Source organism: Chaetura pelagica, unplaced genomic scaffold (genome assembly GCF_000747805.2).
Source record: "Chaetura pelagica isolate M959 unplaced genomic scaffold, ChaPel_1.0 scaffold341, whole genome shotgun sequence".
Classification (NCBI taxonomy): Eukaryota; Metazoa; Chordata; class Aves; order Apodiformes; family Apodidae; genus Chaetura; species Chaetura pelagica.
The window spans coordinates 1455618-1470397 of NW_009952151.1; the positions used below are offsets into that span (position 1 = coordinate 1455618).

A 14780-nucleotide genomic window follows, 5' to 3' on the forward strand; every position below is an offset into this window, starting at 1 on the left:
CCCCCCCTCCTCAGGGACCCCGCCGGGGACATGGGCAACGGGATGTGCTCCCGAAAACAGAAGCGGATTTTCCAGAGCCTCCTGCTCTTGACGGTGGTGTTCGGGTTCCTCTACGGGGCGATGCTGTACTACGAGCTGCAGGGCCAGCTGAGGAAGGCGGAGGCCACGGCGCTCAAGTACCAGCAGCACCAAGAGTCCCTCTCAGCTCAGTTACAAGGTACTGACCTCGGCAGGACCCTCTGCTCCTTTCCTAAGGCTTGTAGAATACCTTCCTCCTCTTCCTCTGGGCAAGTCCGGGCTCTTGCTGTCCAGCCACTCACAAAGTTTTGCTCCTTAAGTGCTTCTTCCCCTTCTCTCCCCTCCAGCCCGTGGGGTTTCGGCATCGGGGCCGTGGGTGGGATCCCAGCCCTGCTGGAGTCACTGCGGGTTTGTCACAGGCTTTTACAGAGCTCTCATTCCCCCTCGCTCCCACACGTTTTATGGAGTGACTCTTATTCCCAAAGGACAGCACATCACTTGGCAATTCCGGGTATAAACAGAAAAGGCAGGCACTCTGCTGCTCACCTGGCACTGCACACCAGTGTCCAGTTCTGGGACTTCTGTGTGCTTCTGTGTTGTCTCAGCAGTGTTAGTTTTGTGCTTCTGAGAGAACATTCAGCTGAAGTGCAAGGCTGCCATTCCTGGGCAGCATAAACATTAAATAGCTCCAGGAAAGAGAGGAGTATTCTAATAAAGCATTTTGTTTTTAAAAGGTATTTTGAAAGAAAGTTCAAATAGATTATTTGGAAAAGTCTATTCTGTTACTTTTGGAGTAACCTAATTTCTTGACCTAAGGATGCCACATAAATACAGATCCGTGTGTGTCTTGGTTTAAGGATGCACCAAAGGTGGGAGTCCTGTAATTGAAGATGAAAAGATGCTGATGTCTGAGATCTGCATGTCCAAAAATCAGATGCAAAGCAGCAGATACATACATGAAGTGTATAGACATCGGTGTTCTAGAAGGTGCAAGACCTCAGCACCTCTCTGTCACTGCAAGATGATGAGGTTGGCATATACAAAGTCCAAAGCAAACTTCAAAAACTTGTTTTCTTTCTCAGAACAGATTAAAACACGAATAGGAGTGGTCTGCTCTGGCAGCTGTACTCGTACTTAACTTCAGGGTGATCTCCTACCAGAATTTTCACTGTAGAATCCTAGATAAAAGCATGCCTGGAAGCACACAGTTTTTATCCAGAGAGTGCAGAATTGGGCTTATGCTGGTAGATTCTTACAGTGATTTGTTACTTTAGTGTGTTTAGCTACAATCTGAGACCATCATTACTTAGCATTTCAATTTCAGGCCATTTCCAGGTAATACTGTGGAAAAAATGGACAGAAACCTTCATTTTAGTCACAAAATGTTTGGCTGAAAGATGAATATGCGGCAGATGCCTAAAGGGCTACTTTTGCTAGTCTGTCTGTTTGCCAGCAGTATTTGAAGAGGACACAGGAGCATCTTGTTCTCAAGCTAACATTCAACAAGTTAGCTTTTTCCTGTTGCTCTTGCTATACCAGAGAGGTATACTTTATTCTAACAGTGGTGAGATTCTCTTGATCAGTTATATTTTGTCTGGACTGTTAGTTTAAACTTCCCACTTCTGAACATTTTCAGTAGCCATCATCTATCCGAGCAAGTTCACGGGAGCAGCAGGCAACTAGTAGTTGGCAAGTGCAGTGACAGTGCTGCATTTTGTGGAAGTATTCTCTTGCTTGTTTCAGTGTACCAATGAGAAATGCAAAATATGGACCAGAGTCTGAAAACGTTAATAGATTTGATTATCAATGCAATAAATTCACGTGGTTCTGGGACCTGTGCCAGTGTATCAAGCCTATTAAGGAGGAGATCTTATCTGTACCTAGTATGGTGGCAGTAAGCCTTGTTTAAAAATAAATTGCTAGCTATTAAGTCACAGAATACAAGGGAAAACATAATCTAACAATAAAATTGGTTGTTTAAATTTTTCCTATATTGTGGCAATACTTCATATACCTAAAAGAAGGTGAGGCCAGAGACATACTAAAAGCAGCAGCAAGCATCAGATGCCTCATCTCCCACTGAAGTAAATGGAAGCTACATGCCTGAGGACTTTCTGTCTCTGTACATTTAATTACTCTTCCTGGGATGGCCTGCCCTGTATCATCGCTTGGATTTTTGAAGTAGCAGATTATTAGTGAGAACAGAGAATTTGGAACCTGTGCCTGTGCCCACTTGGGCAGAGACACACAAGCACTATGCTGACTGCTGACGTACAACATCTAAACTGAACCTTTCCTATTTAATTCTTTGATATGGAACAACAGGAAGGAATTTTCCATAAACAGAGACTTTGAAATAGACCATAAAATACTGATAGGAGAGCCTGTATTTGCAGGTGCAGTATCTGCCTGCACTTTGAACTCCTGATTTTTAAATGGATTATTTTAAATCAACAATGCCAAACAAACAAACAAAAACAAACCCAAACAACCTCTCTGAATACCCAGGCTACAGCTCTTTGCTGTCCTTAACAACACCAGAGAGATTATTCTTTCAAGGTTATTATGAGAACAACAAAATGTAGCAATAGTAAAGCAGTGAAACTTACCTTTTCCCTGCAGAGTAATCCATTTCTCTATGGATACTGCTCTGGAATAACTTCAGATAGCTGAGGTGGCAGCAAAATATCTCCTGTTTTCTGAACTTTGTTGGCTTTTGTTATGACTGCTGGGGCCTATAAAGATAGTTGCTTTCCTGATTGTGCACAGAGGAACATTGTTAGGGCTTCTGGGTGAAATTAGAGTCAGTTTGTGAAATGCTTAAGGATCGTGGGTAACTCCTGAGTTTATGTATAAGGTCACAATTTTATGCCTGGATGCCTTTGGTCTGCCCAAAATCTCAAGGAAGATCCTCAGATGTAGCGTGGAGTGTAGCCTCCCTTCACTTCCTTCTATTCCCTCTATTATTTTTCTGTCTCTGTACAGTTTTGGGGTTTTCATCTATGTAGGTAATAAACCCCTTCTTTTTAATATTTTCCAGTTCTTCATGCCTGCATCAGCAGTGTTTTCTGGTTCTGTTTGAAAAGCCAGTTGTCTTAGATTTTTATGTTTTTCATTTCCTTGTTTTGCTCAAACGTAGCACGTGAACCAGGCTGGATCTTCTGTACACGTGGGGAAAGCAGCACTGTCATCTACCAAGGCAGAATATTCAGATCATTGAAAAGCGGTGCAAGAAGAGATCACAAAATTGTTTAGCCTCTATACCTGATCTGAAGAAGGCTGCATGTCACTGTTGTTGTAGGAAGTTCTGCTGGTTTGGGTGTTTGCAGCTTCAGGTACTCAGCTGAGAAGTCTTAGTGCCTCTTGAAATGAGACCAGGGTGTGCTTGGAAGGACAGCAGACTTGGGAAACACGTTAAGAATAACTGGGTTGGAGAAGCTGGGATCTGAAGCTTGCTCCTTTAGACAGTTCATGCTTTAGAAGATTTGGTATTTGAAAGCTAAACTTCCCACAGAAAAATATGTCCAACTTTGGCATTTTTGTCTCTTTAACAAAGTTCTGCTGGGCATGGAGAAAGTAGGGCTGCTGTTGTAACCCACAGGGGGTTGACAACAAACAGACAAAGTTGAGAGATGATGCAAAATTTCTGGGCCACTGAGAATACCTGGAGTCATTATTATTTGTAAGCTCTTTCCTAGAGAAGCTGATCTTCCCAGTAAGCTGATTATTTGGAATCTCATTCTCTGGGCATTATATGTCTGAAACATTAAGATAATCTTATTTAGTATTTCTTAAAATGATAAAAACAAAACTTGACATTCTTTGCCTCCTATAAAGATGTGTCAAACTGAGTCTTAAGGTATGTGCTGTACAGGAACAGGCTTCAGTGGCTAGAACAGATAGTGCACTGACAGCTGTAGATGAACCTGATTGTTTTTCTGCTTGAAGGCTGAACGTATCTATAAATGTCTTTTTAGGCTTTACAGCCCCTGTCTTACCATCCTCTGGGTATTAAATAACCCCTTCTGTACTATTTTAATCTGTTTAATCTGTTTTAATCCCTAATCCTAATAACAGCCTAAATTTAGTGCCTTTTACTACCTGAATTTTCCTGCTCTTTCTCTTTGAGTCTTAACGTATCTGATGCCTTCAGGTAATCTCTGTGCAGCCTTAGATCATGCTGTAATCCTGGGAGTCAACCCTGCAGGGATTCTGAATTTGAGAGTTCAGAGTTTGCCCTCTTGTAGACAAGGTGTGGGCTCCCTCAAAGCTATCTCCTCCAGCACTAGAAAGCACCAGTTGAAAAGCAATTGCAGAATTCCTCTGTGCCTGTTGTTACACTGCTTGTCCTAAACTGAGGTCCTCCTTGGAGATGACCTACTAGAAGTTGATCAGATCTACAGCAGTTCTAGGTACAGAGACTTACATAATGCATCACAACACTAGATGAGAGAGTTCTGTGTAACTGTAGTGGTTAATATTTATTATGTCTGTCAGCATGCTGACTACGTAGAGGCCAAAACTGTCCTTAGTGAAGTATGTACAGATGTGGATGTATCACCTTGCACCCCTTTTCCCTTTGTTTTTTTTTTTTCTAGTGCTCTATTTAAATTTGTATCTTAAGTTGGCAGAGCTAGGAAGAACTGACAGAACTTTTCATGGTTTATTTTTCACATGCATCATGCAAGTAGAGCTACACCTGTGCTGTTCCTGTGGGATCTGATTGTTCCCCATAACAACAGCCATCTGAATTCCTGTGATTGCTGTTAGTTTCAGATTGCACATAACACCACAGTGCTGCTTCTGATTGCGTTTGGTTGCTGTCTGAGATCTGAAGGATCCTTGGTAGCACTGTTGTGGTTTGGGGCTAACAGGACAACAGAGAACCAGCCACGTGGCTGTTCACTCAACTGTCCCCCCACGTACACACACACTGGGATGGGGAGGACAAAGGCCAACTAGAAGCTCATGAGTCAGGTGAAAGGCCAAGGAGGGTTCTTCACCGATTAAGGTCACGGCTGCTTTGGGAACAGTCACCTCTCCTGCCATGGGGTCTTCCACAGCTGCATCATCCAAACCCACTGGCAGCAAATCAGAGTTCACCCCTTCTGGTACCTTCAGGGAATGTCCCACCACGTTCCTCCATGAATGCAGAGGGACAGCTGCCATCTTGCCATGGGTTGCAGGGAAACTTAGGCTTGGACCCCTTCTTCCCCTTCCTCACCAACCACTCTGCCCCTCCAGCTCAGCTCCTCCTGCTCACTCTGGTCAGCTCTTATTCTGTCATATGTTAATTGCAGAGGTGCATCCATTGTCTCTAATGGCTCCTTGGCTGGTTTTGGAGCTGGGGGAGCTTCTTAGCTGACCCACCCTGTGGGCCCCCTTCCCAATACCAAAAATCCCACCAAACCATCACACGCTGTTACAGCAGAGGTTGGTTCCCTGTGTGCTGCTGGCACGTAGATGCAGTACTGCATTACATTGCAGTTATCCCTAATTCTGCTACCATTGTCGTGTCCTCTTGTCTTATTCTGGAGTAGTATGCTCTGGTTTGTAACCTCGTATGAGAATCTGTCTTTTGTACTTCCAATTCTCCTTTTCCACTGGGTATTTAATATTCTAAAAACTTATAAACACATTAAATGTTTGAAATTACTTGTGCAGACTTTTAGTACAGAAGATCTATAGGCTATGAATAGCTTTGTATATGCATTTGTATGTACAGGTATGTGTGTATAAAATTTATATTTAGATAGATACCTGTTTTGCAGCTCAACTTGAAGATTTCCTGTTACTTGCAGTTATCAGGATTTCTTTATAATCTGGTAAAGGTACCAGAGCTTTGTTCAGTTTGGTTGACTCTGGGCATTGTTCTTTTTTTGTCCCAGCAGCTGAATTCTATGACTGGAAAGATAAATTAAGCAAATGCCTATATTTTATGGGGATTTTTTTTATTCCTTTAATCCATGCCTGAATGCCCCTAGATCCCTTTCCTTGTGGACATAATGCTTCCAGGATAAATTTCTAGCAGTGTTGCAGTATTACATCTGCACCCAAGCTGGAATCTGGGCTGTAGATCACAGAGCCCATAGTCTGGCAGAGTGCTAAGCAGCATGAGGTAATGGGGTGGTTTCATTCCTTGGGTTTTGTTGTTCCCCCCGGTTTACTGTTGGGCCTGGTAGCAAAGAGCTGATGTAAGATCGAGCCAATATCCTGAGACCATTTGTTACCAACGATATAAGCCTTTTACAGCTTGTGAGTGAGTGATTGATCTGTCTGGGTGGTGTCACTTCAGAGCTGAGAGTAGAGGAGGGGGTTGCAGGATGGGTGGATGCTTTGGCCGGTTTGCATTCTGGCTTCTTCAACAGTCTCATTCTGTTACGTGGTCCCAACAGGCCAAGGTGTGACAGCAGCTTCTGCATTACCTAAATCATCATCTGCTTTGTTGGAGGGAGGCCAGTAGAAAAGTAGAGGATGAAACAGCCATGATCACAATCAGACAGTTATCTGCAAACTGAAATCCTGCAGTCGACAGCATAGTGATAAAAGAGTTTTAGGTGGGGTAGACCTTGCAGTCGTGCTGACAAAACTCTGAGGATCCAAGAGTTAGGCATGCCTGGAGTGCTTCAGCTAAGATTGCTGCTTTACTGTTAAAACTGAAGCCTAAAAAACAGGGCAAAATGGATTTAAAGATGACGTTCCCAAACACGTTTTCAGATCGGGCTTGATGTTTTTTGCTGGGCTGGATGCAGTCTTGTCAGCTTGTGTGTCTGGGTGGGGCAACCTCATGAGTAAGGTTTCCACCCAGAGTGAGATTTGAGCTCACATTGTAGCATCTCTTCTGTAGTGGTGAGGATATTGCCACCAATAGAGTTCACTTGGCTCCTTTTGGAATAGGATCCCTGCATACAAAATGTAATTGAACCTCTCTTGCTAAAAGCCAGGTGCTGTTTTGAGGTTTAATGGTAATAAAACCTCAATAATTCAGATTTCTGAAAACAGGAACGATACAGAATAACCAATTAAGGCAGAATCTTTTATTGGGTGATTTTTCTTGGGGTTTTTAGGATTCAGGGACATGAATTTCTAGTGTTGGAGCCTGAGGTAAGCACCTATGGAATTCAGTTTGGTTTGGTGCTGTTCCTTGTTTAAAGAAGAGTCTTCTGAACTAGAGGCAATTCTGATCTTTTTCTGGTGATTAAACTTCCCAAGCTTCTCTGCTATGTATCTTTAATTAAGAAAGAAAGAAACTGCAATTACTCCACCTCTTCCTTTACATTCCCCCCCCAGATAGCTGAAATCATCCCAGTATCTTATTCTTCTGAGGTGACTCAGATCCCTGACTTTGGCAATCCCTTTCAGCTCTTAATTACAGAAATGTTGAGAGAAGTATGGCCTGTTCATGCTCCTGGAGGGCACAGTAAGCAGTCAGTCCTGTCCATCCCACCACAATGAGCGATGCCATTTTCAGTGTTTCAGTTAATCCATCATACTCATATGTATTTGGAGGTTTGACAGGGATCTTCTGTTGCAAAAAAAGAAAAAAAAAAAAAGTATGAGCCACAAACTCGAAGTATTGATTTCTGTGTGCTGTTTTTTCAAATGTACAACTGGAGCTGACTCCAAAGTCCCTTCTGTTGGAGCTCCTGAGAACTAATTTAAGGAAGTGGTTAGGTTTTGTGAGGTGATAACTGTAGCTATTTCATCAGGTTTTGCCATATTCCATCCTGAAAAAAACACAAGTGAATGTTTCAGTTAGGAGAGGCTGTTAAGCCAACATGTGTGTATAGATTGTTTCTCTTGAGAGTCAATTTCTGCACTAGTTTCTGAATATATATTTTTATACAGATCCTGACACCATGCAGATAGAATCACTAGACTTCTGCATAAAATTCAAAACAATTCTAACACAATTTTTGGAGAGGAAGAATAGAGATTATGTGAGAAGGAAGCTATTGTCTCTGCAGCTCTTCTGAATGTTTGTGTGTTTTCTTCAAAACGGTCTGGTGTGTCGTGACAAAAATGGCAGGATAGTGGAGAGAGGAAAATCATGAAAAGAGAGTGGAATTTTTTAAAAGTAAATCTGCTAACCTTAAGAATTTAAGTCTTATCACTAAACAGGTTTTGTTTGAACTATTTGCATTTATCATAATTAAAAATAATCTTTAGCATAGATAGGTGTACAGAAAAATGCATATACAAGGTGAGATGCTGCTCTGACCCAGCGTGTCATAACCGAGGGTGGCCCTGAAGGCTGGAAGAAATACTTTGTGGAGTGCACAGGAAATCTTTTCTTGGGTGAAAAACGTGATCTCCTTCCTAATAAAAGTCATGTCTGAAGCTTGACTGTTAGGGATTAAATATTAAATCACGTTTAATCCTCCTTCTCAAACTTGTATTTTTAGCAGCAGCTATTACGGTTTACTGCTTGACTGTGTTAAATACCTCCCTATATCCCAACCTATCATTGTTTTACTTGCAATTGATTTAAAATCTGTTATCCCTAGAGGTGTTACTGACTTTTAAGAAAGGGAATACATGAGGCAAGGTGAAATAAAAGGATTCTATTAAATGTAGATGTTTACTCCAGTTTAGAAATTAATTTTCATGTCATCCTTCTAATTGACTAGAGGCCACAGCTATTTCTTAGAAATTTAAGTGTTTCTGGGGCAAACTGCAATAATCTGTCCAATTACCCAACACTCCTCCATTTCCAGGACTGCCATCAAAGCAAAAATTTCAAGATCTGCACCACTTCTCCATGCTGTGCTTCAGATTTCCTCTTTTCTTTTTTAAGAATGCAAAGCTCAAGGTTTGATAAGCGTGTGAATTTTCTTATACTCTTACCTGAAGTCTCCGTATGTTCCAGAGCTTTTTGAAGTTCTCTCATGATTAGTTCTGGTACCTTGTCGAATCTGTTAGCATGCTCTGCACTGTTAGTGTGGGAAGACCCCTTGGTAGAAGGCAATCTCCACAGAGAGCATCAGTGATTATTTCTTGTCCTGGGTAAGACACCAGGAACTGAGCTGGAGTTTGTTGAGCCAAAAGCAGGAGTCACAGCTTTAGTTAACGAGTGACTTGTGAGTTTTAATGGATTCCAAACACTTAGTGTCACATGAACTAGTTTATAGGTAAACTTTCACCTAGGTGCAGACACTTGATCAGTCTCCATGCACTGCTCTGTGTGGAGCTGTTTGCATGGCACTGGTGCATCTTGTTCCCGTAGAACCTTGGGAGCACCATGTGATGGCATCTTGCTCTGGTGTGAGCAGCTTGTCTGCACTCAAGCTAGTCAGACCCAAATCTCCCTGATTTGCTTCCAGTCTTCAATTCTGGTTTCATACTGGAGTACTGACTAAGTCAGAGGAATTGGTTTATTTTAGTCAATTGGTCATTCTTGGTGTAGGACCTTTGAAAGCAGCACGTGACTGCATTCTCCTTGTGCAGTGGAAATCAGCAGTAGGTCTGTGCCAAACACTACATAAACCCTCAATGTGAATATTTGGATGTTAAAATACAAACTTCTCTTAAAATGATTAATGCTCTGAGCAACATAAGTTAGTAGAGAATTAAGTCAAAGCAGTGGTTATTTTAAAGCACAACGACCAATGCATGGTTTGGTTTGCCAGGAGGAATTCTGCTCTGTTGCAGTGACTGGTTCTAAGTTGACAAAACTATTACCTGATTGTTCTTCATGTGAGTAAACTGAAAAGTGTAGGAGTTTCTTTTAAAGTAAACGCAATTGTGATACTGCACACAGTGGTAGTTGTGGCTTTCAGTGAAGAAAATGAGCACAGTCAATCCCTGCCTGGGTGCAAAATTGTTCCATGATTAAGCCAGAAAAATGCTTGTTTTCACACACAATCAGTTTCACATTATCTTAGCTTCTGTTTCTGCCTTTTTTATATAAAGTCAAACCAGCAAACTTCAAGGGCATAAAATATACCTTCAATATTTTGGTCAATATATTGTAAATATATGGTTTCTGTAATGTTGTTTTCTTGTGCTCTACTAATTTTCCTAGTCTTTATTGTGGGAATACTTCCTTTCTTTTTTAGATTTTTGCAGTGTCCCTGGCATACCCATTTATTGCTAGACTTTCAAATGAGAATCTTTGAAACAGGTGGAATGTGTCTTATGACCAGTATGGGTTGTACTTTGGCAAGGAATCCTGATAATTTTCCAGGCTACCCACAGTCTGATAGTTTGTTTCTGATAAGATTATTAGTAGTGAAATACCAGATCTCCTGTTGGAAGCCAGATTCACTGACTTAATCATGTACACAGCTGGAAACTTGGGGAGCAGGTCTTGCTATATTAATCATGTGCTCTCCCAGCATGAAACATTATCATCAGATAAGTCAAGAAATCTCTTCTGAGATAACTTTTAATGTATTTATTGTTGTCATTGGACTAGAAAATCTATCCTGAATCCCGTATTGAAGGGATTCCTCCTTGCCTCATGGAAATCCTTTACTCCCTTAGCAGAAAAGCTATGTGCATGGGTTCACATTTTTAATGTTTCTATCTCCAGTCACAAAAATTGGAAGTGAACTGTATTTTTATACAAATCTATGTTCTACAGACCTTCATAGTGTCACTAGAAAAGTGCCACTGTGGCTTACAACACTGAGAGAAATTAACATTCAATGTTGCCAATACTAGTGAAATCTGCTGGGTTTAAATGAAAGGTGTTACTTTAAGCTCAGAGAAAGGTTGCAGATTTGCATAAGAAACAATAAAAATTAATAAGATTTCTTGCATCATGTATATTTAAGTTCCAATGTAATCTTAATTTTCCAGTATGTGAGATAATGGGATCTGGGCTATTTTAGAGTCTGGAATCATGCTAATGGCAGACCAAAATACCAAAGTAATGCAGCTGCAAAATTGCTAATAATGTACAATAGGAGATATTTTCTTTTAAATATACAATAATGGCTATTTTGCTTAATAATAGTTTTACTGCTTAGAGCTGCAAAGCCAAGTTAAGAGAAATAACCAAGGCTGTTAAATAATCTTGCTTTCATCATGTGGCTTGACTCCTATGTTGCAATTAATGTTCAGCAATGGTCAGAGTGGTGTAATTGTCTCAGAAGCCTTAGAGCTTCACCCTTCCACTTTTTCCTCCACTTTCATTTCTGTATGAGAAAAATCTTAAATCAAGGCCTTCATTTAGTTGGGATCAATTCAAGACCTGTTACGTATTTCCTTGTGGAAGGCAAAAGGTGCCTTAATGATCTGTGATGTTCCTGATTCTGTTTCTGGGCTTTGCTCTCTGGGGCTGGATCACCTCCCTGTGGATCCTTGTTGTTCTTTGTTCATGTAGGTGACATTTATAGATAACCTAAATAATTAAACTGATAACTGCATTTATTTCAGTTTTGGAATAGTGCATAATGGCCATTAGATGATAGTGGAGTGTTTTACCCTTTTTTTTTTTTTTGCCATTCTATGAAATGTTCAATTATTTGTGAAAAGCTCAGTACAACATTAAGAACTTACCTGTGAATAAATCATCTGTGAGGTGCTGTGTCGGTGCATCACACTAGCAGGAATTTGCCAGATTCCTTATATAGCTTCCACCACCATCTGGGAAACCTGTAATAGAAAACATGTTTTTTAGTGTAGTTATTTCTTTGAGTTTCTTGCCCGGACATCTTACACCCAGGCTGGTAACAAAGAAGGAAGAATTCCCTGTTGTAAGAACAAGAGCCTTGTAGTTTGGACTCCTGCCTAGGAAGTTCCCAGCTGGTGAAAATAACTCACATTTATGGGAGATAAACTCCTATATGCATTTAAGAAATCTAACCTGCAGCCTACTCCCCACATGAACAAGTGAGAAAATACTGAAGGTAGGCTTTCTTATAAATTATTTTCTTCATTATGTTGCACTTTTATCAGAGCAAAGCATTGCTGAACCAACCAGTAAAGGAACTAGGAGAGATGTAGGAGCAAGCTTTTCCTATTTCTTTTGTCCATGGAAGGGGCTGTTTTAAAATACTGCCAGTTTTGTTCCAGCATTTCAAAGCACACAGAAGGTAGCAGGAAGGATGCACTACGTGGGAAAGGTGTAGAGACATCACTTCAAATTGCAGAGGGAAGACAGGAAAGCCAAAGCTGGGCAGAGATGCAGTGACTGGGAAAGGTACAGAGCATCTCAGTCCCTGGAACCCCAACTATGGTGTTCTCCTTTCTTCCTGCCCTCATTATGGGTTTGGTGTGCAGGGTTTCCTCCCACACACTTAAAAGACAAGGAGGAGATGAGGAAGGTAGGCTTGCAGACAAACAAAGGAAATGGAAAATATTACCTCTGAATGCATTTGTGGTTTAGTCTGTTTGCCAAAAAGCCTATTTCTACTCCTGATTGCACGGGAGGGGAAACCATTATGGATTTCATTTCTCTCCTGAGTTGCTATGCTACAACCACTGTTCCTTTTGCAATATAATCCAGCATCCAGAGTCCTCGGTGCCCAGATAAAACCATGACTGTAGTGCTGCAGGCTTCTTTTTCTTCCCTGAAAGCCTTCATGCTGGTAACTTTGTGAATATTCATTACATGCTTGTTTTGTTGCAGAGGATGTTGGTACATAGTTCATCTTGACTGATGCCCTTGACTTTAGAAGATAAATAGCACAGTAGAGATGACTGACAAGGATTGATTAGCAATCCAGCTTCTGAGCCAAAATGTAAATACTTGCAGGTAACCTGCAGGTAATACCCTGCACCTTGGTGGAATTAAGAACGTGTTTTAAGATGCAAGAGGAGTTTTCTATGGCTGCCAAGATGCAAATCTTTTGATGCTTCCTGTTGAAGGCTTTTGTTCACCAACAGTTTACTTCTCAGAAAAGGAGTTTCCAAGATTTGAAGGAAAAATCATACATTGAATTAATACAAATTAGCAACTCAAAACAGTGCAAGTTATACTTTGGACAGTGAGAAGGACTTGTGTTAAACTGAGCTGCTCTGTTTATAAACAGGAAAGAATGGAAGGCTGGGAAATGTGCAGGTGCATACCTGAGAAGGAAAGAGCTTTGGGAGCTTTCATGTAGCTCCAGCACAGCTGACAAGTCTCCAAGAGCAAATTTGCACAGTAATCACAGTGTGTTTTTGCAACAAAAATAACCCAGCATCAATAAAGCATACAAAAAAAGAAAGAAAGAAAAAAATTATTTCTCTCCCAAATCATGCAAGCAGTCCTTTATCCTGTGACCTCATTCCACTTGTGTTTTCCTGGTACATTCCATGCCAGTGCTGTCTGGGTGTGCTGGGGGTGGGTTTTGTGTCTGTAACTTACAAAGTGTCCAAAATTTGTCTTTTCAGTTGTATATGAGCACAGGTCAAGATTAGAGAAGTCACTACAAAAGGAGAGACTTGAACATAAGAAAGCAAAAGAAGGTAAGAACTTGCTTTTCACTTTGACATTTAAGATAACTTGAATATTTAAAAAAGTAGCTTCAGATATTTTTTGTCCAAGTTTCAGTGAGTTACTGATGCATAACACCTTAGCAGGACCACCTTAGCAGATGTTTTTAGTCCATTTTTTAAATTTCATTTTCTAAAGTAAACATCTGTAGTGCTGTTTACAGATCACTGCAAAATGGCCTAGTGTGCATAGACAATGTGTCTGTATCAGTGTACAGAAACCTCACAGGTATGTGGAGGGTGGGCATGAGTAAATCCTGTCTCAGCATGCTGAGGATTTATAACTTGTGCCAAAAACACAGGCTCTCTTCCTGCATTCCATCACTGTGAAATTAGACTCTGAATCAATATTTTTACACCTCCTTAAGGGTAAACACATGCTTACGTATCTTCTGATTAAAACTAGGTTCTAGGTGTGTGAGAGGGGGAAGTGTTGGCCCACGTTGTTATTTCTTCCACAGCTGCCCTCTCTGAAACTCCAGTAGAGTGCAGCCCTCTGGGTTTTCTCCAAGTCTTTTGTTATGTTAAATTCACTACAACTTTCAGATTAAAGCCTGTATTTTTCCCAAGACTGAAGATTTGGCCGCTGAATTAAAACTACTACTACTTTTGCAAAGGTGAAGAACGTGTAAGAAGTTACTCTTCCTGTGCAGTTCTTGACAGCTTTCTGGTGCCATCTAGTGCTGAGCTGTCTCATTGACTCAATGAGATGAGTCGGCATTTCCACCTCCTGAAAAGAGGTTCAAGGAGCAAAAGGATAAATTTTTGTTTTCTTTAAACTTAATCTAGACTTTCACACTTCTTAAAAGTTGGGTTTTTTAAAATCCTAATGCAAACAGGCACGATTTATAAATGTCCTTTTCCTTTTAAGTGATGCTGCTGGGCCTCTGTTGAGAGAGTTGATGTAACAGATTTCATTCCCTATCTGTAGTCTTGCTCCTGTACCCCCTTCTATCTCACACTAAGATATGAAACTGTGTAATGAAAACATTTTGTTAAAATTTGAGCATTGTTTTCAAATTGGCCATAGAGTTTTTTTCAGGATCTTCTGGAAAGTTTTAACTGCATAAGTATTCAGATCTTAATGCGTGTACACAACACTTAGGCTATTTAAGTAAAGACTCTTAATCTTTCTGAGTTTTTTCATTAGTATTTTCTCTTTTATGTTGTAGATTTTCTTGTTTATAAACTAGAAGCACAGGAAACACTAAATAAAGGAAGGGTAAGTTGTCATTCCTAGTACAAGTTTTTAAGAGTTGATGGTGTTTGAGTTGCAAGAAAAAGGAATATGCAATATAACTGTTTAAAAAGTTCTCACAGAATACTAGTGGAAAGAG

The 14780-nt window shown here is 40.6% G+C and overlaps 1 protein-coding gene across 1 annotated transcript in view; it reads left to right on the forward strand.

Moving 5' to 3' along the window:
* Window positions 1–30: 30 nt before the first annotated feature.
* Window positions 31–14780, forward strand: part of GOLIM4 (golgi integral membrane protein 4) — a 30006-nt gene continuing 15256 nt past the window's right edge. The window contains exons 1-3 of the mRNA XM_010006771.1: window positions 31–217; window positions 13342–13416; window positions 14616–14665. Coding sequence (XP_010005073.1) covers window positions 31–217; window positions 13342–13416; window positions 14616–14665 — 312 coding nt within the window. The remainder of the gene's footprint in view (window positions 218–13341; window positions 13417–14615; window positions 14666–14780) is intronic.